This window comes from Perca flavescens, chromosome 17 (assembly GCF_004354835.1).
Source record: "Perca flavescens isolate YP-PL-M2 chromosome 17, PFLA_1.0, whole genome shotgun sequence".
In the NCBI taxonomy this organism is placed as follows: Eukaryota; Metazoa; Chordata; class Actinopteri; order Perciformes; family Percidae; genus Perca; species Perca flavescens.
This window is the reverse complement of record NC_041347.1, coordinates 25623782-25651011: the sequence shown is the minus strand read 5'-3', so window position 1 is coordinate 25651011 and position 27230 is coordinate 25623782. Positions and strand designations below refer to the sequence as shown.

The window sequence follows — 27230 nt, the reverse complement described above, 5'->3', positions numbered from 1 at the left end:
CGGAAGAATATAGTACTTGGGCGGAGTGATATGCTCGCAGCAAGCCTGTCTGAGAATATAGTTCCCGGTTTGTTTACTGTTAGAAGATGGCTGTGTCTCATGTTACGTTATTTTTTGTACACGCTGTGACTATACAAATGTAAATAGGAACATGTTGGCGTTATTTTGTCACTTTTGTCACAATTGGGAGCAGTAGGCTAGTTGGAACCAGTTACCTGCAGGATCTGTGCTGGGCTAGGCTAATGCTGGAGCCGTCGGACAGCGTTACAGCACGCACAGAGATGAGAAGGGTATGTATGGACTTGTCTTACTCTGGGGGTTACGGTGAATAAGCAAAATTCCCAATAAGTCGGCGTGTTCCTTTAAAAGGTACATTCGGATTTATTATAACGTTCTGTCATTTATGTTTTTTCTGAAAACATTGGACTACCCAAAGTGATTGGTGAGATTTGGGAGGGAACATGGTAAAAGTAACTGACAACATAAGTTATAGGAGTTACAGTTCTCAAGGACGCACGCACACACGGACGCGACAGCACAGTCTCTTTTTCCTTTATCTCAACTTTGCCCCCCGTGTGTGTCGGCGCTATTCTCGCACATGTAGGGAACCCCGGGAATTAACCTGCAACGCGTCAGCTGTTTGGAAATTTTTCAGCGTGTGTGCAGAAAATAACAAGTTTGCAATATGCAACACCTGCAAGGAAAAAGTAGGGCGTGGAGGGATGACACCAAAAATCAAATTTTTAGTTTTAGTTGGATATTGGATGTGAAAAGAAGGAAATGGTTCTAACATTGCACTTTAGATGTGTGTGAATTCCCCACACCAGGAGTAATTTATATACTGTAGTTCTATTTTATAGTGATCTGTTCAAAAATGTTTCTATGTTCTGTGCAAAATGTTCTATTAAAGAAAAGATAGAAAATACAATGTAATGTAATCGCAATCGGCTAAAATCGGTATCGGCTGGCCTAACTCAAAGAAAATCGGAATCAGCCTAGAAAGTTGTAATCGGTGCATCTCTAGTAGTAATTCCTCTGAGCATACCTTGGAAGGAAGTGGACGGTCTCCCTCGGTCTCGATGATCATCCCACGCTGCTTGCCAGTGCGGTAGCGCTTGTACACGTACTTGTAGAACAGCAGACGGCGGTCGGCCACCCAGGCAAACAACACACAGATGGGGAAGAAGAAGAACGTGAGCAGCCCCTCCCACACCTGCACAACACCAGGCGAGATCACGGCCAGGATCAGGTAGAGCCAAATATAGGCGAAGATACTCCAGGTGGCCGTGACAAAGAAGACGCGGAGATGCTTGACCTTCCTTGTCTCGCCGTCGGGCACGACGTACACACAAAGCCCGATGATGACAAACATGTTGAACGCCGCAGAGCCCACAATGGTGGAGGGGCCCAGTGTGCCAGCCTGGAACTTATGACCTATGACTTCTATGACGGACAGCAGGATCTCAGGAGCCGAAGAGCCCAGAGCCATGAGGGTGAGATTGGAGACAGTCTCGTTCCAGATCCGAACCGTGGTGGTGGTGGTTTCCCCGTTGGGTTTCTTGATGGTGATCTCCTTTTCCTGTGACGTGATGACCTCTATTGATGCCATGAAACGGTCTGCGATGATTGACACACCCAGGAACATGTAGATCAGAGCCACAAAGTAAACTGTTGCCCGGGCCACTTTGTCACCAAATGACGGGTTTTGGGGCTCCCAAATAGGAAGGATCACGCCCTTTTGGCATGCCTCAGCTTTGCTGCATTCAGTTTTATTAGTTGATACCGCCGAAACGGAGCCACCCAAGCTCTGCTCAGGCGGAGCGCCAGCCAATGAAGGATGGAGCTCGAGGAGGAGAATAACAGTGACGACAGCTAGCCTCAGGGCAGGGGACAGGAGGGAGGAGTGATCCCAGCGACCCATGTTGACCAAACCAGTACTGTGAGGTAACTAATTAATGAGGATGTTGAACCTTTAGAGAGAAGAGAATAATTCAGATTAGACGTTTGGATAAAGGGGTTTTGATTCTCTACTTTAATTTGAATTTTCACTGCAACCATTTCTAAGATTTAGGATGACATACATATTTAACCAGAGTATACTGCAGGCATTTGGGTTTAACCTGTTGCAGGTTTAATGGCAGATATGTCTTTATAAAATCATTTTAATATCTCACGATGGATAGTAAAGAAAAAAACTTCAGCTCTCCAGCAAGTAACCAACTTTCATCTCACTTTCATCTCAAACACCTTTATATAACAGACGACATGATTCTGTGTTGTAGCAAAAGAACAACTTTGGATTATATATTCGTTTAACTTCCAGTAAATGTTAAAGCAGCGAAAAGGTCAAATCTGCATCGGTCTGAAAAAGCACACTCTAATGTCACCCTTGAAGACTTATAAACAAAGGGGTTGCTCACTTTGAGGCATGAAGAACCTTAAAAACAAAATGCCGCACAAATAAAAACAGGTTTCAGGTAAGATATTTGCTTAGCTGTTTAGGGGCAGCAAGCTCAAATAACCACGCCAAAGATAAACTTCAGCTCCTGAGCTCAGCAATATAGATTTCCAAGGAGCAGCTTCTGAAATCCCCCTGCCACATTCCTGCAGCAATAATACCCTGCTGTTCCTCATGCAACCCAACCACAAGTGTCTCTCTCTGATAACAGTCCGGTTGACTTCTGTCAACAACATTGGCTTGTAAATTAGGTTACCTTAATCTTTGAAGCCAGACAGCCATCATTGTGTATTCCAAATTGTATTTTAAAAGTGTCTGGTAAGATAACAAAAAGCTGCTGGAAAAATAATGCACCAGTAGTGAACACCCATACAATACAATTGCCTCTAAAATGAGCACAAACTTCTATCGATCCCTTGCACTTTTGAGTCTTGAGAGATATGTAACATTATAAGCCCCACAAGCATTCATTTCAGATCTGTTGTGCATGTGTGTGTGTGTGTGTGTGTGTGGTGTTGCTTTTATTGTGTTCACACCCTGTTACTGGGTTTTATAACTGACCAGGGTGGCAAATGAATTTATCTTTTTGGTGTTGTAGCTTTTTGTCAATCGACTAAACAGTACATCACTACAAAATAGTCAAGTTTATGATAAACTGTTCTGATATTCAACTTCAACTCAAAACTTCCACCATGTAATCTGGCAGTATCACTAAAAAACTTGAATATGTCTCACATTTTCTATGTTTGCCCAGTTATCTACAAAATACACCATTTCAACAGCACTTTAAATGCAGTGAGGAGAATTTCTTGCCTTAACTAGGGCACTATCTGAGAGACCACAAAATCCCAACACTGAGACTTCAAATCGGTCATTCAGTTTCCATGTGATTGCTTTCACACAAACGTAAAAAGAGGTTAAATTGAATGTAGAGGAAACATAATTAGCCAATAATCAGTTTCAATGAACCAAACGTATCCCTGTAGCCCAACACATAATCAGTGCAGTTACCACAAATAACAAGGTAATTGCACATTGTTGGGTTATTTTCCAATGGGGGGAATAATCCATCTGTCCAGAATTTGTATGGTTATGAGACTACAACATCCAGAGAGTACTCACATTTTAATGCAATTAAAACTCTTTGCTCCTTGTATGAAGGTGTGCAAGTGTATGCATTCAGACTGTATAATAATCATAACAATAAACTTTATATATCTCTTTTCAAAGCACAGAAAAGGAAAAATATATCTGGCTAACACACGGGGGGAAGACGGTCCCCTCTTCACTCACGCTCACATCTGTATACTAGACAGTTACCCAGGAACTAGTAAATATCGACAAGGTTTCATTTCCGGGATTGTTCAGGTACCGGCCTAATTTTCCGCCGGATGTCCGTCACCTTGCGCGTTCTTTGTGTTGTAATTTTAAACTCCGGTCGATTTCTGAGGACTATGATTAACTGCTCCTCAGATCTCTGCAGGGTAAATCAAGACAACTAGCTAGACTATCTGCCCAATCTGAGTTTTCTGCACCACTAAAACAACTTTTGAACTTACACGTTGCACCAAAACAAGTTCCTTCCCGAGGCTATTTTGCAGGTGCACCGTGGCTCCGCTCGGCGCTTAGCACCGCCCCAAGACGATTGTAATTGGTTTAAAGAAATGCCAATTACCCAGAGCACGTTTTTCTCCCATCCCAGAATGTTGTGTGGACTAACCAGACTTTCCTCCACAGTGGTGGGGAGGAAAGTCTGGCAATGCGAGACTAACCAGGAACAAACACTTACCATTCTGTAGACCTTTTAGTGAAAGCACTGCTGGACACACACAAGTAGTAATCCTTTTAATCAGGGATCAATAACAAGAACCAAGACCCGAAACAAAGATCATCTTAGAAATTCTCCTCAAACAAGCTTCTTCCACATTCCTGCATGCCAACATCCATTTCCCAATAATGAATTGGTCACACTCTTACATGCAGACACAGCACAATTTACCCAACATCAATAGTTACATCGGTACTTTCCTGTTTTTTTTCTCCTACCACAATACTTATTATAGAAAAGCTGTAATTCACAGAACAATAGGAATCACATTTTGTCTTACAGAGGCTCAGGAGCCGTAGGGCCCTGACACTAAGCTAAGTGAACAACACATAATCCATTTCCACAGGGGATGTAGTCATGTGTGAATGTCCATTCAATATATTACACATATTGTAGAAAGTATGTGTGTACCGCTCCTAATTTTGTTGAGGGCTACTTGCAGTTACTGTGTAATGCATAAGTCCAAGTACGTGTGTGAGTGTTCAGTTTGACTGCTGTGTTGGTGTGTGCTAAGTGGGCTCAGCTGTGGTGCGAGATCTTCTTGCTCAAATGTTATGAAAATCAATTCCTAACTAAATTACACGTCTACTTAATTAAACTTCAATTCAGTACGCTCATAACCAAACATTTTCCTCTCGGCTAATGTGATCCAGCAGCTCTTTGCCTTCAATGGTCTTCTTGTGTGGCCACACAAGGCTTTGTGTTGCTTTTCCAAGTGATCAATAATTGAGTGGGCTTTGGGATTTGGTAGTTTTCACTTAAGGATGTCATGTTTCTAACAGGCTGATGGCTACAGAGCATGCTCTCTATGACAGCAGTTCTTCATACAATACAGTGTGTTTTCCGTCACTTCTCTACACCAGTGGATGCTCAAGGGAGCCCGTAAAATACTGGAAAACATCAACTTTAGAGCAGTAAATATAATATTTAAAGTATAGGAAAGTAAAATGTACAAAAAAAAAAAAAAATATATACACATATATATATATATATATATATATATATATATATATATATATATATATATATATATATATATATATAATTATATCATTAACAGGGTAAAACTATAACATCCTGATGAATTGTAAAACTGACTCTACAACCCCTCTAACTGTCATCCTTGCTTTGAACCCACCTAACTCATGACGTCAACACCTGTTTGTCTTTATATAGACATTAAAAGGAGACAGCCATTTATGTTACGTGGCACCATGTTGGAGTCTAATAGACTCACCACAGGTAGGAAAACTGGCAATTTATACCTCACACTTTAAGTTCTTTGTGTGTGTCAGCTCTTCCAAACAGCAGCTAATATTTTTTCACAACAGGAGGCAACCATCAATGCATTACATGCAATGAATATAGCTGCATGGCTGATGATATTTCATGCAAAACATCCTTTAAAGATACAGCTTGAAGGGGTAGCTCTAACCTTTGGGACATAGACTTATTTGCATTTTAGCTGAGAGTTAGATGATCATACCATATGTGTCCATTAAGTATTAAGCTACATCCACAAGGTCGTTAGCTTAGCATAAAGACTGGAAACCAGTAGCCTGGCTCTGTCCAAAGGTAAAAATAAATCTGCCTACCAGCACCTCTAAAGCTCACTAATTAACATGGTATCTAGTTTGTTTAATCAGTGAAAATTGTACATTACTATTTAATGTGCAAGATATTGAACTCTGGGCACCATGCTGGTATAACATCTCCCTCTCAAGGGGTGCAATGATGCCTAGAAGGCCATGTTTTATACCACATCACGGAGAAGCATTTGCCTTTATTGCTCATTAGCCTCCTTCTTTTCTCTGCAACTATCCAATCAAACGATAACCAAAGTTGATTAATTTTATTGTCCTCGTTTTGATGGGCCTGTGACCCTGAACAGGATAAATGGAGGAAACAAAATGAATGGGCTAATTAATAATGAATAAATTGAGAAGACAATGTCATGGGAGCTGCCACAGTCCTCACACAAATTGAGGTTGCAGTGCCTTGAAAAAGGGCATTTTCTGAGTATTTTGGTGAAAACCAGCAATCCACCGAGACTTCCTCCTTTCCTACCTAAAGGCATTTGCATCTCCTGGCTCTTGCGATAATACAATTCATTCATTTGATTAGGACAATGCACATTAACCAACATTTCTGTAAATGCGCCAGTGTTAGCCAGACAGCTAATTTTTAACTGTAGGCCTAGTTACCCAGCATGTGTTACCATACAGTGAATGGTTAAAAGGTAATCAATACTAAGCATGTTTTAGTATAAAGCACTGTATTGTATATATCAGCACGCGAGTGTGCTACTCCGAAAAATGCTCAAATGGGTCGTTTGTTCAAACAGTAATTACGACTCATATTAACGTTTATAGTGGTGCCGCCCTCTATTGGCCGTAGTAATTATGATGAGAGCAAAGCAGAAAGTAATGTGACAATAAATAAGAGCGTTACGTGTAGGGAGGCAGGTTGGGGACAAACACAGGACAAAAGACACAAGACTTTAACCCAGGAGACCGGGATTTGTGTCCTGTTTGAAAAGAAAAGTAAACGGCAAGTTTTTTAAAAACTTTACAAACGTCACATTCAGCGTCACGTGTGTAACCAGCAGTGAGGTAACATCTGATTTTAACCCAAACCACGATGTTTTTCAAACTAAGCAGTTTTGATGCCTAAACATACCCAAACTGGGACCGTTATATAACGTTAACGACGTGTTTAAAACCGCGACCATTACCTTCTCTGGTTAAGATATGAGGAGGGAAAACACTCCTGTGGGTCGTATTAGAGGGTAGGAATAAACAACCTATATATCGTCATATGGTTTGGATGATTGTTGGTCAGCACAGTACCTACTGTAATATGAAACACAATGTATGTGCTCTAGTTTCTGTTTCTTGCTTACCTTCTTCGCACCGACATCCTCACAAACAAAAGTCCTTAATAAACCTTGCTTACAAAGTCCTCCTGATTGCTTTACACATCACCAGGAGATAACATTTCAGATGACTTGAGATAATAACCTGTTCTGTTTATAGCTCCGATTTACTGTACGACTGCAAAATATATCCTGTGGGAATTACTTCTTCTCTCTGCACAAGAATCATTATCGGCTTTTGGTAACGGAAATATTGATGCCCTGGCTGGTATCAACACCAAACTCAAGGGTGTATGTTTACATGTCTGCTGTTAACACTAGAGAGGCTTAGTTACTGAACAGTGGCTGCTATTTTGGATTTTGTAACTGAACTATCAGGTTTCCGAATATCCCGCCATGATTTCCCTAGTGATATGACCTCAGAAACTTGGCTTTATTTCAGGAGGAACACAACATTAGATAAGCCAACCCAGCTTCAGAAAACACACACACACACACACGCACACACACACACACACGAATGAATCCTCCTCCCCAGAGGCAAAAACAAAAGCACAATACATAAAGTTAGGAAAACCAAACCCATGTGCTGCACTGAGGCAAGCTGTTCCCTCTCTGCCCCAATAATGTCATTCCTCTGGAGCCTCTGAAGGCAGCACCCAAAGGGGCCAAGATGGCTCTGATGAGAGTGCATAAGACCACCGTCTGCATAAACCACTAATGTTCATCATAGACTGAATTGTGAAGGGAAACTACATTCACTAGACAAGTAGATACTGACCATTGATCAGGCCAACAAAAATAAATCTGTGTGCTGCAGGAGAATACAAAGAAATGCCCCAACCTGTCCGAGATGCATTTCCCTCTGGGCAAGAGGCAATGATAACAAATGTAAAACAGTGAGAAAGAAACATGGAAAAGTAAATAGAAAGAAGAGATCGAGGGATGTAAAGAGAGAGAGTGAAGGAGAGGAATGTAATATAGGACACAGCGAGATGTCTATAAAAAAAAGAGAGTGAGAGAAAGAGACAGACAGATGGAAAGAAAAAGGGAGTACAAGATAGAAAAGAGAGAGGTCACCTTCCCTTAATACAATAAAAAGGGTTAGTCCACTGAAATGTGTGTGTGAAAGCAGGACCAAATATCCACACACACATACACACACACACACACACACACACACACACACACACACACGCAAGCCCTTGCAAACAACTGAAGATTAATGGTCCGTGTTTACCATCATTACAGTGATGTTGAACTCTTTTAGCCTGGATCTGCCTTACCGCCAATCCTCGAGCCAAGATGCCTTGTCATATTATTACACTTGGAGTGGAGGAAATGATCAGACTGGCACTGTAATACACAGGGCTATTTCTTACTGTCTGTCTATCGATCAACATTATCTGCATGTCTGTCTATCTGGGGTGTGACAAGGGACGTGAACACGCGGGAGAGTGATCATGAGATATGGGAAACGAACAGGAATGGGGGGGAAAAAAATCATTAAAAAACTTAAAAGTCAAACAAATCACTCCCCTTATCTCCAGTGCTCCATTCATTCATGGGGCAAGAACTTGGCAGAGGATAAGCAATCATCCTCAAACATTTAAATCCTCCTTCTAGGGGTGGGTAGTATCAGTATAAATGGAAATTTTTTTCAGCATTGAACAACATGTTACATGCCACTGGCAAACTGTCACAGCCTCATAAACGCTTCATGTTTTTCCCTGCCTTCTTACTCATGGTCTCAATTTCTTTTTTTTACATATATGAAAAAACCTTGACAACATAGCTACACTTAAAGCTGCACTAATCAATACTTCTATATTAAGAAATTGTTCAAATTAGTATGCGAAATATGACAAACCCACACATAATTATTACTACTTCAGCTCTACAGAGCATTTTAGGGTCTTTCATCTCATTGTTTTGGCTTTATGAACCGCAACTTAAAGGGGTGATAGAAGGCAAAACCGATTTTACCTTGTCATAGTTGAATAATGACAGTTTATTGGGTAACTAGGACATACATAGAACCTCTAAATCCCATTGTTAGCTTTATAAGACCTTTAGGTAGATGTTGTATAAGTGGCGTGACGAAATTCAAACTGTAAATATACTCGAATTACGCCGAAAATGAAGCTAACTATCCTAGGGTGACCAGACGTCCCGGTTTGACCGGGACAGTCCCGATTTGACCAGGACAGTCCCGATTTTTAATTGCTTGTCCCGAGTCCCGACAAAAGCCTGTCGGGACGCTAAAATGTCCCGGTTTACACCAGGAGCGGCGTCAGCCAATTTTGCCGTGTCTTCAGCCCCGAATGTTTTGAGTGTAGCCCCGAATGTAACTTTGTCCAGTTTATTTTTCCGAGGCGAATAGAACGGGCAGCTACGTGCGGGGTCCGACCATGCTGTATTTGTTGCTATCACCTAGCAACCGTCTCTCCGTGAGGAAAGCTGTGAAAGGGGTGAAGTTTTCGGAGGAATCCTAGCCAAATCAGTGTAATACAGTGATGCCATCAACACAAAGTTTAGGAGCGCAATACTAATGATTTAGTTTGAAGTTCCCGTGACGTGACGTTTCCAGTCTACGGTTCAGACTCAGACACACGGAGCTCTGAAGCAGACCTGTGGGTCTCTTAGTGTCCACTCTCTGTAAAATGCAGCGCAGCTTCAGGTTCATGGACGCGCTCAGCTGTGATCATGCTGCGGCAGATGTGTTGCGTTTGTGCTCCGTGTATTCTTTAGTTTCGGGTTTCCACCTCCGACGTAGAGCAGCGTACAGCCACTTCCATAGCTAAACAATTTGTCTCATTCAGAGACCAGAGACCCAAACGGGGCTCTGTGTCTGTCAGAAGGTCTGAGATCTACCGTATTAGCAGAGCAATCACGTAATGCACAGCAGACTATGGTGCAGGTATAGATTATTTTCTGAAATATAGCTTGTGATTTTATTCTTGTAATAGCCTATTATCACTTTATTTTTCTCAAAATATCACGACTCCTCCAAATCACAGAGAACATTACTGTGTTTATATACTTTGAATGTGCACAAAGTTTTGGACAAGAGCAGTAAATCTTGCTCAAACATCTGAAATATTACAGTCCAGGGGTTTATTAATAAATTAAAATGAATGAATGTATCATTGAGGTGAATAATTGTCATATGCACATCAAGGAGGTTACTTAACCAACAAAAGACTCAAAACAGGAGGTAAGAGTAAATGATGCCTATAGGCTACATGTGTGCTGACTCAGATATAATTAGAAAAGTCCATCCAAAGGAGAATAAATAGTTGAAAGCAATACAGAATGCCTGACAGCCTTACTGCAATATATTCCATTATGTTTTTATATTTGGATTGTAATGTTTCTCTTTAAATAAAGATATTTGCAGCATACATTGATTCAGAAAAAGGTAGAAATAGGTGCATAAAAATTCACCAGAATGCAGGAAATTAAGTGTTTAATGCTGAAAACTTTCAATAAATCATTTTAATTACTTTGCTGTTATTGGAATAAATAACACTTAAAAAAATCTTTTTTTTAAAAATCTCAACATAAATCTCACACTAAACTGAAAAAGGCTGTTACTGCAATTTTGTTAATTTCAAAGGAAAAAACACTTATTAGACGAGGAGCCTAGGATCAAAATAATGAAGTTACTGTCTGTGTCTGTGTCTGAACAGGGCTGGCACATGTTCACGTTAAAAAGCGTGTGCGTGCACAAACACACTACGGTCACGCGCAAAGTGTCCCGGTTTTAGCTCCAGGAAATCTGGTCACCCTAAACTTTCCGCAATCGGTACACATAGGATTGAAGGGACAGTTGCAGCTAACGAAACCCCTAGCTAGGGTTCACAAAAATTCATTAAATTGAAATCTGACACCATTGTTAGCTTTGTAAGACCTTGGGATAGCTGTGATATAAGTGCCGTGACGAAATTCAAACTGTAAATATATTATAGTTATGCCGGCAGGCGAAATAAAAAGTTCTGATACACCAAACTACTGACATAAAAAGTTAGTGACTAGCTAACAAAGTGGAGCATTTAGCAGTTTAAGGTCCAGTTGTTTCCATCTGGAGTTGGTAGAGACCAAAACAGAGCAAGAAGACTGAATATTGTACATTTGTTGGATGGACAGAAACTTCCAAAGTCCAAAGGAATGCTGATGTTCCACTCTCTTCAACATGATGCTAGATAAATGGTTGCTGACATGTTTGCCATATCAACTATACGATGAAATGTCATCTTGTCTTTAGAGCATGCATCTTTTTTAAATCTATCAGCAAACAACAAACATCAGCGTTTTGGGTCTAAAGAGAGAGGGACTCTGAGGCAAACATATTTTTATGCTAAATACTGTAAATTTGACTTGACTTGTCTGTATTCATGCTTTTCATCACACTATGCTACACAACTCTATGTATCACATCTAACCTTGTTTGGATTCATCTATATTTTATCACTGAGCCCATTACTGTAGTTGTTGGGGGTTGTGCCTACTCTGTACAACCACTGACTGCAAGGACACAACAGAAATATCTGAGCCATGGTGGAGACAACTGGTAGCCTCTGCCTCATCCTAAATATATTACTCTATTGCTGCTGTTTTCCTGCATATTTCCTATAAAAATGGTTCCTTGCTATCATGGAGGCAAAGTTACCACTGGCTCTGTTTATCAGGATTTAAAAACATGACACTTACAGATTGAACTTTTGCTTTGTTACAGTAACCTATTAGAACAGAGCCCTCCAGGTTTTGTGCTACAATGGTCTTACATTTCTGCCACCAAATCGTATCCCAGTATAGTGTGCAGCATCAAAAACAGTGTACTGGCCAATAAAGGCTGCAAATCTTTCCTGTGACTGGCTGATTTGTTTACAATGCTTTTACTGAGATTAACATGACAATGATTTATTTGCGTTACTGTGATATGAGTCATACCTTTAACAGAGCTAATCGTGTCAATCTGACAGGGTAAGTGGTTTGCTTCCTAATAATACACATCCATGCTAACGATGTAAAAGATGTATATATTGCAAGTTATATTACCTGTTATACATCTGTACTGAACCTGCAACAGTTGTCACGCATTGTAATGCCGCAGTACACTGCCACATATTAACGTAAGGACTTGCAATTGACAGTGGGGTCGCACATATCGACTCATCAGCATAATTACAAGTGACCTAAACTGGATGGTAAGTTGGCAAAGAACCAATACATCTGCATATTGATTTCTAATAGATAAACTCTTCCTCAGGGTTTAACACTGGCGCCTACCTATTAGGTTATTAGCCATTTCAATAGATGATGAAGGTCACAGTATCAAAAGCAATATCTGCCTTCACTATACATACATTATACTTACGGCTCATTACAGTTTGTACTTTAACAAATTGTAGGAATGTAGCCTATCTGTATTTCTTTTGAATATGGAAAAACAGGTACAAATGTATTTGAAAAAAAATTTAATAATTCAAAAACCCTGGTTAAAACTGTATTAAAAAAACTGCATTAAAGGACAATATGTAATACTGACAGCTAGTGTTTAAAAAGTACAAATTCAAAATACTGGAGAGAGTTGTCTCCCCCACCCCCTCCTCCCCAGACTCGAAGTTCACGGGGGTTGCCAGGTTGAGACCACAGCATCCACAACAATGTTGCTAGTCGCTTGTCTCACATAGCCAGACATTACTTCACAGCACAGCAGAGTAGCTAACGTTAGAGGCTGGCTATATTGACAGTCATAAAAGCCCGTGCTCACGCGGAGCTCTGTACCCAACTGACTGACACACTTTTTTGGCTTAGAATTACAGTATGAACCGCAAAAAACACAACAACCTAACTGTCCTCTCCACACGCCAGTCAGGCACACTTCCTCGGCTTAGAATTACAATAGGAACCGCTAAAAATACCACTACCTTGCCGACTGAACACACTTCATTGGCTTAGAATTACGGCAGCAATCGCTAAACACATTGCAAACTCACAGTCCTCTCTTTCCAATTTACAGCCCCCCTCTCTTGGCTTAAAATAACTCACCGTTGTCGGCTCCGGCTGCTGAACTACACTTTGTAAACAGCCATGGGCTGCTTGATGGTCCTCCGGTAACATTAGCAGTTAGCAGGGTTAGCATGGCGGCATTAGCCAGGACCAGTCAGGATCACTTTACTGGCTGTGTCTAAATTGTTTTTGCGAGTAACCAACTCGGGTACTCTAGCTATATAATTCATAAAATGCCCGTCCCTTGTAGCTGTGATAAATTAGCCTGAAGCTAATGCTTACCTGTTCAGGAGGAAATAAGCCAACTCTGTGTCCTTTTGGGCTCTAAGCTGTCTCCATCTTTCAAATACATCTCCAATATTTACCAGGGGTTTGTTACGTTTCTGGTCACGCAACTGTTAGAAACATGCTGTTTTTTGTTTCTTTTAGGTCGGGTAGAATCTACCTCCATTGATCCTGTTCGTTTGTTTGCTGGTTTCATGGCTGTACTAACATTACAGCTGTAGCGCACTGGGTTTACGTTTTCACAGGTATATCTGGCAACCCGGCCTGGCTGTAAAACTGGGCCGTTGATAACAACACACAGGCCAAAACATAAACATAAATTCCGTCACGGAACGTAAATTTCAAAAAGAAAAAATACTGACATTAGCATTGTTGTCAGAAAAGATAGTATTTCAGGTTAACATGTTTCCTTAATATCTGATGAGGCATTGGGGTCATTTTTGGATTTATTACAGTACATATATTACATATTGGACCTTTAACTTTAAGGACGTGGCTGATCCGCAGCAACATCAGCAGCTCTTTTGCATGTGTCCCAATTTTTCACTTCACTTTATATAAGCAGAAGCATTACCTGACCTGTTCTTGCAAAATAACCCTGTTTACTGTAAACTAGTGAAGGGTCCTTTTTCTAGAAAGAAGCAGAACAACCTTCTGGTGTGGAAACATAAAATCTGTTTAAACTGGTTGGGTTCTTGAAAAGCACAAGTATTTATGGATAGGTACATTTAAAACACCTTTTTTGGGGGGATATTTGTTAAGTTTTAGCTTTATATTATGAATATTGAAATATTCCGTCTTAAAGCCTTTTTACAGTCACCGCAGCCGACCTGTCGCACGCCAATGTGACGTCAAAATAGCGTAGATCTTGCTGGCGTGCCAGATGTTGCGCATTCAACTCTATTTTTTTCAGTGGCACACGACAAAGCGGAAACAGGAAGCATGGACGAGTTCGAGGGGAACCGGATGCCAGGACTCTCAGAGTGACTGCAAGTCTCTCTTGCAAACGTTTTTTTTGGGTTAAGATGAGTTCCTTTATGGTGAATGAAAGGCTTGATCCGACGAAGTAGGTCATTGAAACAAATCGAAACATTGACATCAATGCTGCTGCCAGTTTTGCCGTTGTTTACCTTTTTCTTCAGGTCGGCTGCGGCGAGTATACCGGACGCTTTACTCTGCAAAAATAAATGCTATTTTTCAATCAAAATGTATGAATAGTTGTGATATGGATTCAACAGTGTCTTATATTAAACCTAAAGCTTTTAACATAACCCCATAACAACCCAGGCAGAAAAAGCCTAAATTTAACTATATAGGCCTTGCAACAATCTTGATGTTGTGATGAAAACTTAAAAAAAAAAAAAAATTTAAAAATAAATCTGTAATTGGAGTTTTTGTAGCATACTGATGGCAATAATAATAGGCCTACTTTATACTATACCACACTGTGGTGTCCTGTGACCAAGCAATTGTTACACTGTGTGTGTGTGTGTGTGTGTGTATGTGTGTGTGCTATAGTCTCTCCTCAACCAGGCCTAATCATTGATCGATCTCAGACCCGCTGAGATACGGCCTGAATCTTGCGTCACATATGGAACAGAAGGTTGGTTTGTATTGGAAAATACATCACTTATGTTAATCTGAAACTGTTTTATTGGGATGCCTAAAATGGTGCCTTACCACTTCATCACCACAAGATGTTATATTCCATCAATAACCAACTGCACCATTGCTGGATGGTAAATACGTCAGTAAAGACCTCTGGCTGCGTTTCAGTTTTTCATTGTCGTAAATAAATATTTCACACCATCCACAGTGGATGAGTAGTTCCTCTGTGTTATGCCCATAAAGGCGACTGAAGTCAGCTGAAAAAAGATTGCCTGGAAAGCCTTAATGGTACCTGCCTGATGTGCCAAGCACTCCTCACAAGACGAAGCGTTTGTAGTGTCACATCAGGAGAATCAAAGCCACTGTCTGCTGCCTCCTCTAATATTATATGTGCCAGGTTTATAAGAACAGTTAACTGATGTGTGAAGATTTGCTACACTTTCATTTCCCTTTTACAACACAGCAGGCAGAAAGTAAAATAACCCTTTGTCCTCTGATTTAAGACTGAAAATCCAACTGATTAAGTTCTAATTCAGTAACAATGCTGAATTAAACCCATTCAAACTCAACCTCAGGGTCCGGGCTCAGATTTTTCCCCAACCTGCTCTGCACTGATGTGCAAAGGCACTCCATCAGCCCCAACAGCTCTGCACTATTTGGCGCAAAGGATGGGGAACGTCCAGAATTACGCAAATGTGGCTCTCAATGCGCTTTTAAGCGAATGTTATCATTAGTTTTATCTCTATGGGCAAATTTAGCCTACATGCACATGTTTCTCACCCAACTTCCACATTGAAAGCCTATAAAAGGGTGCAAGCGTGGATATCTGAACGTGCCCTGCATCCGTAATTATTATTCATCTAGAAATAAGCGAGGCAGGCGGTCGGACTTAAACATGCGAGAAAGGGAGAGGAGAACAGGGAAAGAGGGTGGGGGTGAAGGGCAAAAAGGAGAAAAAAAAACAGCCCCTAGAAGCGAAAGGAAGACGGCTCCGGATCCTAAACCGGTTGCTCATTTTAATGAAAAACAAATGATTAACACCTTCCAGCGCACCCTGTGATTTGTGTCCCTTCTCTATAAATCTCCGAATCACAGAGGTGGAGAAGCGCAGTGTGGAAAGCGTGGTGCGGGAGGATGAGGCGAGGAAACATCGCATCCAAACCCTTCCGACGCATGGTGCTTTCAAGTCTCCAATCGGGGCTCCATGAGGCGACACTGTCCCCTTTTGCATCCCAATCACTCCAACTCCCTCCCTGCAAAAACTTGCTTTCACCAGACAATGCGGCGAAATAAAAGGCAAAGACCCCCAGCAATCAATATCATTAACATCATTCCCCCCGCTGAAAACGTACCAAACTACATACCCTACCTTTTTATCCAGAGAGAGTCCACAATACGGCGAAGACAGTCAGTAGTAAAAGCGGGACTATAGCTAGCAGTACAAGGAGTAAGAGGAGGAGTGGTAGTAGTGGTAGGCTAGTAGAGGTAAGCCAGTAGTGGGGAATGGAAATGGAGACGCAGGGAGCTCTTATACGCCAGCCAAAGCGGCGTATCCACCGACCGAGACGCAAAAAAGAAGGGGAGAGGTGTCCGGATTCCCATGTACTGACAGTTTTTTATCTGTTGCTGTTGTTTTCTGCGGTTGCCTATTCCTCGTTTCCATGCAGCGCGACCTGTATGATCGGATAACCGGCGCGGTGCTTCATCAGCAAACCCGCATTTGTTGGGACGAGGCGCGCAGCAAGGCGGACTTCTTCCTCATTCTTCCTTTCCAGTCCCCCCTCTCGCTCCATGCAGCGCGAGAGAGAGAGAGAGAGAGAGAGAGAGAGAGAGAGAGAGAGAGAGAGAGAGAGATGGAGCGAGAAAGAGAGAGAGTGTGTGTGTGTTCGTGTGTGTGTAAGCGAGAGTTTCTGTGTATGTGCAGGTCTCTACTTCGTCTGTTCCCTCACACACCGACTGAGGATCAGCGCACCATCCTCCTTCCCTATCTCTCTCCTGTGCGTGTCTCTGTCACTGTTGTGTGTGTCTGTTCTCATATATCTTGTTTGTCTCTCACTTTCTTATTCACATACTGGCTTTACCCCCTCTTTTTGGGTTAATATGCCCATTGAAAATAAATATTGATGTCCTGCTCCCTGTGTCGGATATCTCATCTCTCCTCCTCTATAATAGAAAGCATGCATGCTGAATGTTATAAAGCTTATTGCATTTTTTTTAATCTTTCCTTTTTAATGTCCATTCAAAAATGCTTGTTTCTGATTGTAATAAAATCTTGATCCAGACAAAACCACCTGGTTAAACCTTGTAAAAGGCAGGTATCTAGGCCTATAATAAAACGTAGGGTTTGAATAACTAAACTGAACAACCTGACAATACTCCGCTCCACTTACAATAGGTAGCAATGCTAAAAAAAAAATATAACAGCGGAGCTCCTCACTGGTGATTGAGAGTGGCATTGTCAATTCACAGTAACCTACATTACTTGTGAAAAAAACAATTAAAAGACTGCAAAAAGCGCAGAGGCAATCCCAATCTGATAACTCAGTCGTAAACAGGTTGCTGAGCCAATAACCGTATGTGCAGTGATATTATAATATTGTTTTGTACTGAACTGAACTTTATACCTTGGACTGGCAACAGACTGAAATTGAAGGTGAAACTCACCTGGTAGAGTAAAGGGCAGCTTGCTGAGTACTGATGGTCAAATAGTTGGTAGTTTAACTTTAAAAAATGTGTAGGAAAGCAAAACATTGGAACAGGAAACCCAGATAGTTGACATTGTAAGAAAGAGACAGGCGTGTGTGTGTGTATGTATGTGTATGTACGTGCATATGTGTGTATATTTATCCTTTTTTTCCTCTAACCTCTGACGTACCGCCCGTGTGTTGTGTGTGTTCTATTGGTATTTGTTTTGTTTTCTTTGTAACTAAAATATAAAAAAAAAAAATAATAATAAAAAAGATAGAGACAGACAGGAATGGCTCAACCACTGTAAAGCAGCATAGACAATCTGAAAACTGGCCTCTGCATATTCATTCAATTGAGGAGCTGCTGGGTAGGCAGGTTACCTCTCGAAGGGAAACTCACTGATGGCAACTAGAGGGTTAGGTGAGGCAGGACAGGGTACGGGAAATTCCAGAACAGACACACTGGGAATGGCAGGAGAAAGAGTTGGAGTATCTGGCGTCCCCAGTACAGAACTCTCTGCAAGGATGCCTCACATTGCTAATCAAGATGCCAGGGATTCAAAGAAATCAGGAGGAGTTAATTTGAAGTGGCAGGTGGACAACCAATTGCGTTGCCTAAGGTTAAAACAAGCACAGATGTAATGACTGTAGTCAAATGTATTTCCTGAGCACAGAGTAGGCGTGAGGAGCTGCTCTGTAGTACGCTCTGGGCTCTGGTTAGGATCATTGGACCAGAAACTGGATCAAAAGAGAACCAAACAGGCTGACCTGACCCAGAGGGGTTAGGTGCTGGGGGACAGTGTTCAGTGTGGAGGAGAGACCAAAGGGTGCAGGCTGATAATGAAAGGACACTGACTGGGGCAGAGATTTGAGGGAGAACGGATGGAGATACTGTCTTGGGCTGCATAAGAAACGAGACAAACTGGAGCTGAAGCTCATGGCAGGCTCGACAGATGCAGGCTATAGACTCAGAATAGTGGCAGGCTTTGTTGGCTGTGACAGGGATACTGGAGCAAACTTTAAACGATGGATAGATTCAAACTTGATGGACAGATAAAGGTTGAGGCAGTGAAACCCGAAAGACCAGCTCTCGAAAAGACAGGCTAAGAGCCAGCCATAAGCTCATGCTGAGAAACAGATCAGATTCAATCTCACACAGAGAGACAAGTTCAGCCAGAGAAGCAAAAACAGATGCAAGTTGGGGGAGAGACGGGGAACTGATAGCTGGGAACTAATTCACAGGGGAGCAGAAGGAAAATGAATGGGTTAAGAGACAGGGGGAAGGTTACCTGGCTGTCAGCAGGGCATTTCAAAAGTAAGCGCTAGAAACAAGGCTTGCAGAGAAACAGTTTAAATGGCGGACTGCGGAAGTAAACGGCTGGTTATTGAGGTTGGAGAGGTTGATCTACCAAACAGGGGAAACATGTGAGTCGGCAGATTGAATGGGGTGGCTGGGCAGCAGAGGGGACTGTATCATGGACCTGATGAGGGCCCTAGAAACCACAAGGAAAACTCTTGGACCTATAGGGACCATTAGTTAATATCCCTAAAAGATGACAAGCCAAGATCCCACAAATTCTGTCTGCTGGTACAGACAGAATTGTGAGGATGTAGGCATAAAGCTAGCTGACGGAGATGCAACAAATGTGTCTTTTACATACAATAAGTATAAGTAAGTAATTTGGAAATTACTCAGTTTCTGCTCTGTTTTAATGAACATTTATTAGCATTGTTGTCCCACAATCTGAAATGAAACGTGGAAATATTGTGAGTGCAGAGCGGAGACTTAAAAGTATTGATTTGAAGTCTTAAAGTTATTAAATTATGGAGGATATTTGCTAATAAACATGATTGATTAATTCACTCAATTCATTTGTAATTAACATTTCATAGCAGCAGATCACCTAGTATAAAATATTTTTTTTTCCTCATGAAATTCATGAATTTTTAACTTAACCCTCGTATTATGTTAAGGGTCAATTTGACCCATTTCCGTTTTTGTGTTGACCAAAATACTGGTTAACCTATCTTTTCCTTTTTTCATGAAATTGTATGACATTTCCTCATTTAGGGTCATGAACTTGTTCATAAAATCTGGACAAAGATGATGTTGCGGGTCATTTTGACCCAGAGACTTTCAACACCCATTTAGAACCAGGTGTGTGTGTGTGTGTGTGTGTGTGTTTGTGTGTGTGTGTGTGTGTGTGTGTGTGTGTGTGTGTGTGTGTGTGTGTGTGTGTGTAAAGGAGGAGGAGCTTTCTCGCGCTTGTCCTCTTCTCTGTTGTAATGTCATCTCTTTGACACGCACACTACAAAATGAGCTCCAAAAGGTTTGCAACTGAAGAAGTTTTAGCACAGATTTTTGATGGTAATAGTGATGTAGAGGAAGAGGTTTCAGAGTCAGAGGATCTTTCAGAGACCGAGAACAATACTATTGACGATCCGGATTGTGAATTTTCCTATGATGAAGAGGATTCAGGGGACCAGTCTGGTGTAGTATACATTAGCTGAAAACAATGGGCAGCAATCATCCTCAACATGGACAGCTAAAGATGGTAACATAAAATGGTCAACATCACCACACTGACGCCAAGGCAGACTGTCATCAAAATGACTCCAAGCCCCACAAGATTTTCTGCCACACTAGTTGATGATATTCAATCACCATTTCATCTCTTCATATCCCAACCAATAGATAGGATCATAGTGGACATGACCAACTTGCAGGGGAGGTGTGTATTTCAAGAGAAATGGAAGCCACTGGATCAGATTGACTTGCATGCATACATTGAAATCCTAGTCCTGCTGCGTCCGCAGCATCCACCTACGCTCTGCAGTGCCATGTTACATCCCGCAACACCCTGCTGTGATGTTTATACGCACAGAGTAGTCAGGATCCGGTATTGGAGACTGCACTACTCAGTACGACACAATGTGCCCTGCTATGACATGAACTTCCATGACTACCTCAAAGTCACTGTTCCATTATCTCTAATGTGACTATTGTTTGCCACTGTTCATCACATCAGCAACCGGCCCCGTCAGACACCGCCTACCAAGAGTCTGGGTCTGCCGAGGTTTCTTCCTAAAAGGGAGTTTTTCCTCGCCACTGTCGCAACAGCCACTGATAATGCTTGCTCTTGGGGGAATTACTACAATTGTTGGGGTTTTGGAATTTATAGAGTGTGGTCTAGACCTACTCTATCTGTAAAGTGTCTCGAGATAACTCTTGTTATGATTTGATACTATAAATAAAATTGAATTGAATAAAATTGAATAGTATTAGCTGGAGTGTACAAGTCAAAGGGAGAAGCAACTGCCAGTCTGTGGAATGACGAGAGTGGAAGGCCAATATTTCTAGCAACAATGTCTTTGGAGTCAATTCATATGAAAGCTTTGGTGTTCCACAACACCAGAGCTGGTCGACGTGAAAGAGACAAACTAGCTGAGATCAGAGATGTATGGGATGAATGGGTCAAAATTGTACCTGTCTTGTACAATCCTGGTCCCCATGTCACTGTAGATGAACACCTTGTTCCATTCAGGGGGCCCTGTCCTTTCTGACAGTACATGCCCAACAAGCCTGCCAAGTATGGCATCAAAATATGGGCATCCTAGGATGCCAAATCTAGCTATGCATGGAATATGCAAGTGTATACCAGAAATATTTTCCCTAAATAATTGGTAAAAACAGTTTTGGGGGAAAAAATGTTTGTGATGAGGAAAAAAAGTTTGTTTTGAGTGTATTTACACTGTATGGATCATTTTGACCCGTAACATCATCAATGTCATTTTTTTTCAACATAATACAAGGGTTAATATGCTTTCACTGAATGAGTATATGGTACTTTATTGAACTGGCTTCCTTTCTGTCATAATAATAAAGCATATTCCAAGAGAGAGAGAGGGATAGAGATAGAGAGAGAGAGAGAGATAGAGAGAGAGAGAGAGAGGAAAGGCGAGAGCTCTCTGCAGATGTGAACTTGACACAGGGAGGTAAAAGCTACGGGCCATTCATTTATAATTCATGCATGCATACTTTCCTTCTTGGAGCACAGCCATTCTCACACCTGTCAATCACACAGTCTTGCTTACACTATAGGAGCTCAGCGAGAGCTATGCATATAAGACATATAAGCTAAATATATGCTATGTATAGACTTAAATTAAGTGGAGTGATGCAAGTAGCATACACTAAGTCAAATACTTTAAATTAAAGGGAAAAAAACACACTAAAGCATTGAAAGTTTTGTGTAATATAATTTCCTACACTAATTAAAACAACTGTTTTTATATTAAAGTCCTGTTTATGCAGCCATTTTGCAAGGATACATCATGATGTGTATTTTTTAAGAGAACCCTTTAATATGGGTTGGACAAGAATTTTAAAGTTGTTTTGCTTGTGTTTCAAGGTGAATTCCCCCAATACTGGGTAATATTGGTGAATAATCCTCTCAGCCTACAGGCGGAGAAGCGTGCGGCATCGCTGCAGGGATGCATTTTATCAGACTGTCACCATGATTATGATAATGGTACACTGCTGTTTTCAAATAGGATAATTTTCATTTTAGTATAATTCGGATGTGGCAGTTTAAAATATGGGAAAGACCTTCTGCTAAAGATGGCAATTTATTATGCAGTAACAAAGGGAGTGCACACACACATGCACAAACACACACACACACACACACATAGTGCGTCTCACTGTCTTTGTGGGGCCCCGTCATTGACATAATGCATTCCCTAGCCCCTTACCCTAACCTTAACCATCACAACTAAATAGCTTATCCCTTACCCTCACCCTAACCGTATTCTAACCCTAATCCTAAAATCAAGTCTTAACCCTCAAACAGCCCTTTAAAGTTGTGAGGTCCAGGATTTTGGCCCCACAAAGCAGTCCGGACCCCACAAGTGTACTGTATTCCCGGTTTTTGGACCCCACAAATGTAGTTAAACAAGACACACACACACACACACACACACACACACACACACACACACACACACACACACACACACACACACACACACACACACACACACACACACACACACACACACACACACACACAAGGAATAACAATAGGAACATGCACTATATAAAAGAAGCCCACATTCTTATATAAATATTCTTAAGTCTTGCTCTATTACTAACAAACACACCCACTCACACCTGTGTGCATACAAGCACACAATTGTAACATCACAATGGTGCACAATGATGCATAAAATGCCAGAGGGGAAATATTCTGCAGTGTTAAGACATTGTCCTCAAGGAGCATCTTACACTTCAGATTAAACCTCAGTGCTGTGATTCTTCTGGACATCTAGGTCAAAAAAAGCCACCTATGCACTTGTTACTCATACTAAAGTCTCACTGTAGGCAACTACATAACATGTTACATAAAGTGGCCAGTTACAGATAAATCACCATCACAGCAGAAGTAGAGTGTTTTATTAAATTATGTGTAAAGGGTGACCATACTACAGTATGCACAAGCAAGACAGCCAAGATGCTAAGATGATCTATCCTGGCTACTGTTTGTAACTTGATCCAAAGTTTGTTCAAATTTGCAATTGGTGCTGTAGTTGCACAGAGAACCCAGATGGACGGTGGAAGTAGTAAGGTAAAAAACAGAAGGCAGAGAAGAGAATTTGCCGAGCACTTTAAGCTCTAGCCATCTCCACACCTAAGCAACCTGGCCAATCTCTGTGGGAAGTCAGCATGACCTTGGAAAGTTGCAATACCAGAAAAGCCTGTGTTAGCATATCCAGCTAGGTGAAAGGTAGCAGAAGATTTCTTTTTATAGACTAGGGGTAGTTGTATTTTAATGTTATTTTAGAAGTTATCTGCTATAGTTATGGCTGATACTGGGGCAGGACCATCACAGAAAAGAAGGAAATTAAGCGAAGAACAACAAAAAAGTTAAAAGGGAAAGAGAAAGTGACGATGGGCAAAAACGCAAGTCAACTTCGGTCGGGCTTTCAACAGATGGAGACGACGGGATTGTAAATGATTCAAAACTGACCCCGAATTGGCCCTCAGGAATGGAATATGTCTATTTCATTCATAAAATAACTTTACAATGCGCGATGTGGTTGTACATCAGTAGCCGACATTAAATTACGCCCCCCTTCCATTTAGCGCCCGGTTTTTATTTCTTTTCAGTCCGTGTGTTTGTGTTGGCCTACTATTTTCTTTCCCCTTGTCCCCCTGTACTTGTGTAAAGCGTCCATGGGTTTCATGAAATGCGCTATATGAATCTTTGTTATTATTACTGTTGGTTGCTACAACAATCTCTTAATGCTTTGGCTGGTGACACAGTGACAGCGATGACGTTGTTCATCCAAATTAGGCTAATTTACCGTATGCAGCACCTGAAATACAATGATACATCTGTAACGTATTCTCTTATTGTAAATTAATGATTTTCTGTCTGAGCAAAACATTCATCGCGACTCTATGACCTCCTGGTAACGCTAACTCGGTAATACAGTGGGCATTAAAGCACCGTAAAGAAAAGACCTTTACGGCAGCAAGTGTGGTAAAAACACTAGCGCTTTTGTCCAAAGCGGTCACTAGAATCAACAAAAACTTACATATAGCCACTTTAAGGTATGAATATAGTTTCCAACTTTTAGATGAAAGTCTGATTAACTGCATGTTCTTTTACATAGCCTTTAAAAACCTATCACAGGTCTGTCCAACTATTGCTCTCCTCTGGTTAATTTATTGACTGTGCATCAAGTCTGCAAGCAGACTGTTGATTGCCTTCAAAATTTAGAATATACAAATTGGTCTAATGTGACTGAAATTCAAACCTAAATTATCATATTTACATACTACTGACCTATGGAAATACAGTAGGTAACAAAGAATGAACAATGTATTGTATAATTTTATTTAATCCATATCAGAAATGTTATTTCCCAGTTTAGATAAAAATCTGTCTTTGTTTGGTGTTTAATCTCCAAAAGGGAAGAAAAGGAAGTAAATAATGGATGAGAGAATATAAATCACTTCCAACCACCTCTTGTTAATTTAGCGGTAGCTGTGTTTGCCATGTTGCCACTAGTAAGTCGCCACATGTGTCAATAGCGTAACCAGTTAGAGTTGATGGAGCTGGGAACGAGCAGCTATTGATAGACACACACACACACACACACACACACACACACACACACACACACACACACACACACACACACACACACACACACACACACACACACACACACACACACACACACACACACACACACACACACACACAGCCAATGATTCTTTACATGCTGGAGAGTTGTTTATGTCATCTCATATTTGCATGGAGACAGTCATATTTACACACACACACACACATTTGTGGCACTATGTGGGGACCCATCATTGACATAATGCATTCCCTAGCCTCTTGCCCTAACCTTAACCATCACAACTAAATGCTTAACCCTAACCATAATCGAATATAGTTGAACACACACACACACACACACACACACACACACACACACACACACACACGCTGGAGGTGAGTAATCTCGCCAAGAGGGACATCTACCATCACTATGCTGAGTCATTCAGCATATATCTGTGTCTCACACATACAATTGCTATAGATGTCAGAGGTTGTTCGCCTCTGGAGCATCTAGGTTAAGGTTAAGTGTGTTGATGTATGCTAAATATTGCAGTGGGAATCGAAACCAGGTCTCTCACACCATAGGCATGTGTCATATCCACTATGCCATATAAATGTGTCTGCACATGTCCCCAGTAAAATGTGACGTTATGAACCTTTAACAGAAGTAGTGTGCAGATGAAAATGGGGGTAACAGCTGTCAGGACACCAGTATTTTACCCAGTTAATGACATCTATAGGCCGTGACGGTTACAACCGGCTCATAGGCCAAAACAAAAGTGGGAGATGCACAGCCAACTTAATAATAATAAAGTGACATTTTGGTTGTGCCTGTGGTATTATGACAATCTTGAGATACATAATCAACTTCATCAAATAGTCTTGAATAATCAGGTGCAAAACTGGAAGGAAGCTGCACTCAAACAATTTCGCTCACAGTACCTTTAGGAGAACACAACCCCAATGGGGCCTAATGTTGACAGCTCTGTGTGCCTCTTATGCCCAAAATATGCAGAACCATGTGTAAAATGGCAATCGGCACAAAAAAAAGAAAAACAACAAAAGGATTCAATTTAAGCATCACCTTCAAGCTAGTCACCATTTTGACCTACTAAACTTCATTCTGGGTTCCCTTATCCAGTTTGTGAAAAACACCAGTATGAGACAAGAAAAAACATTTGTTCTTTGTTTAAATTCGTCAGGTGAACTACAGTATATGTACTTTTACCCGACAGGGATTGCGTGCAAATTTTAACCCATGTCTATCACATCTTTGTTATTGCCACGGTGGATAGAGGAGTCAACATGTGTGATTTCTACCAAAGTCAATGTTGTTGCTTTAAAAAACAAAAAAAACAATCATGACTGCAATATTTCCCTAATTTTAAACAAATGATTTCTCTGCCTGTCATAGAAAAACGTTTAAAAGGCACAGAGAAACAATGTTGTCCAGCGTCACATTAGACAACACTAATTATGTGTCATTTTAGAAGGCAGCAACAAAACCACATCTTGTTACATTTTAAGACACGATTAGGTACTGTAGGTAATTAAAATTATGTAACCAGTGTTCCTGTGTGGGGATATGATAAAAGGCCCTGCAGTGCATTTGTCTTGGGCGACATGAGCAGACATGGTTGTGGTTCCCTCCCTCTGTGCCGGTTGTGAGGCCGGTTGATTGGCTCGGGACAGGTGCAAAACATGCATGACAAAGTCTGGACACAGTCAAACACAAATAAGTGTACTGGAGTTTTGATTCATCCAAAGGTTCCTGTCACTATTGTTTGTCAAATTTAGATGAGGCATAATGATGTTTCGACAAGCTCCAGTTGCATAACATTAAAAAGAAAAAGAAAACTGTAAAAAATAACAGAAATCTATGGGAATCCATGAGAGAAATTAGAAGCTTTGCTGAAAGGTTGTGCTTGCTGAGTGGTGAGGTTTCTGTAGGGCAGTGATGATCAGTCTGCCGAACTGAATTAGTTTGAAATGTCAAGAGAGGAAAACCATAACAGAGGTGAAATGAAAGAGGGGAGAGTATCAGACATCAGCTGTGAGGAGAGACCATCTTGCAGTCTGCTGTGTTCTTAAATCCACACACACACACACACACACACACACACACACACACACACACACACACACACACACACACACACCTAACAGTATACACTCATCCTCTCCTTTTTTCTCTACGGCAGAAAATCAGAGAACCAGACATCCAACCATATACTGTATTTGAACCATGACTTGCATTTATAAAGAATGTTAACCATATTGGACTGATGGCTAGGCCTGGAAAACTCGATTCCTTTTAAGGCTTCAGGTTAATCTGAGT

General features: G+C 41.1%; 1 protein-coding gene across 1 annotated transcript in view; it reads right to left on the bottom strand.

Annotated features, from left to right (window-relative positions):
• The window catches only part of slc8a1b (solute carrier family 8 member 1b), a 142593-nt gene extending 125784 nt beyond the window's left edge, over positions 1 to 16809 (bottom strand). The window contains exons 1-2 of the mRNA XM_028604075.1: positions 16439 to 16809; positions 1046 to 1970 (exon numbers count right to left, since the gene is read on the bottom strand). Coding sequence (XP_028459876.1) covers positions 1046 to 1921 — 876 coding nt within the window. The 5' untranslated portion in view covers positions 1922 to 1970; positions 16439 to 16809. The remainder of the gene's footprint in view (positions 1 to 1045; positions 1971 to 16438) is intronic.
• Positions 16810 to 27230: the final 10421 nt, after the last annotated feature.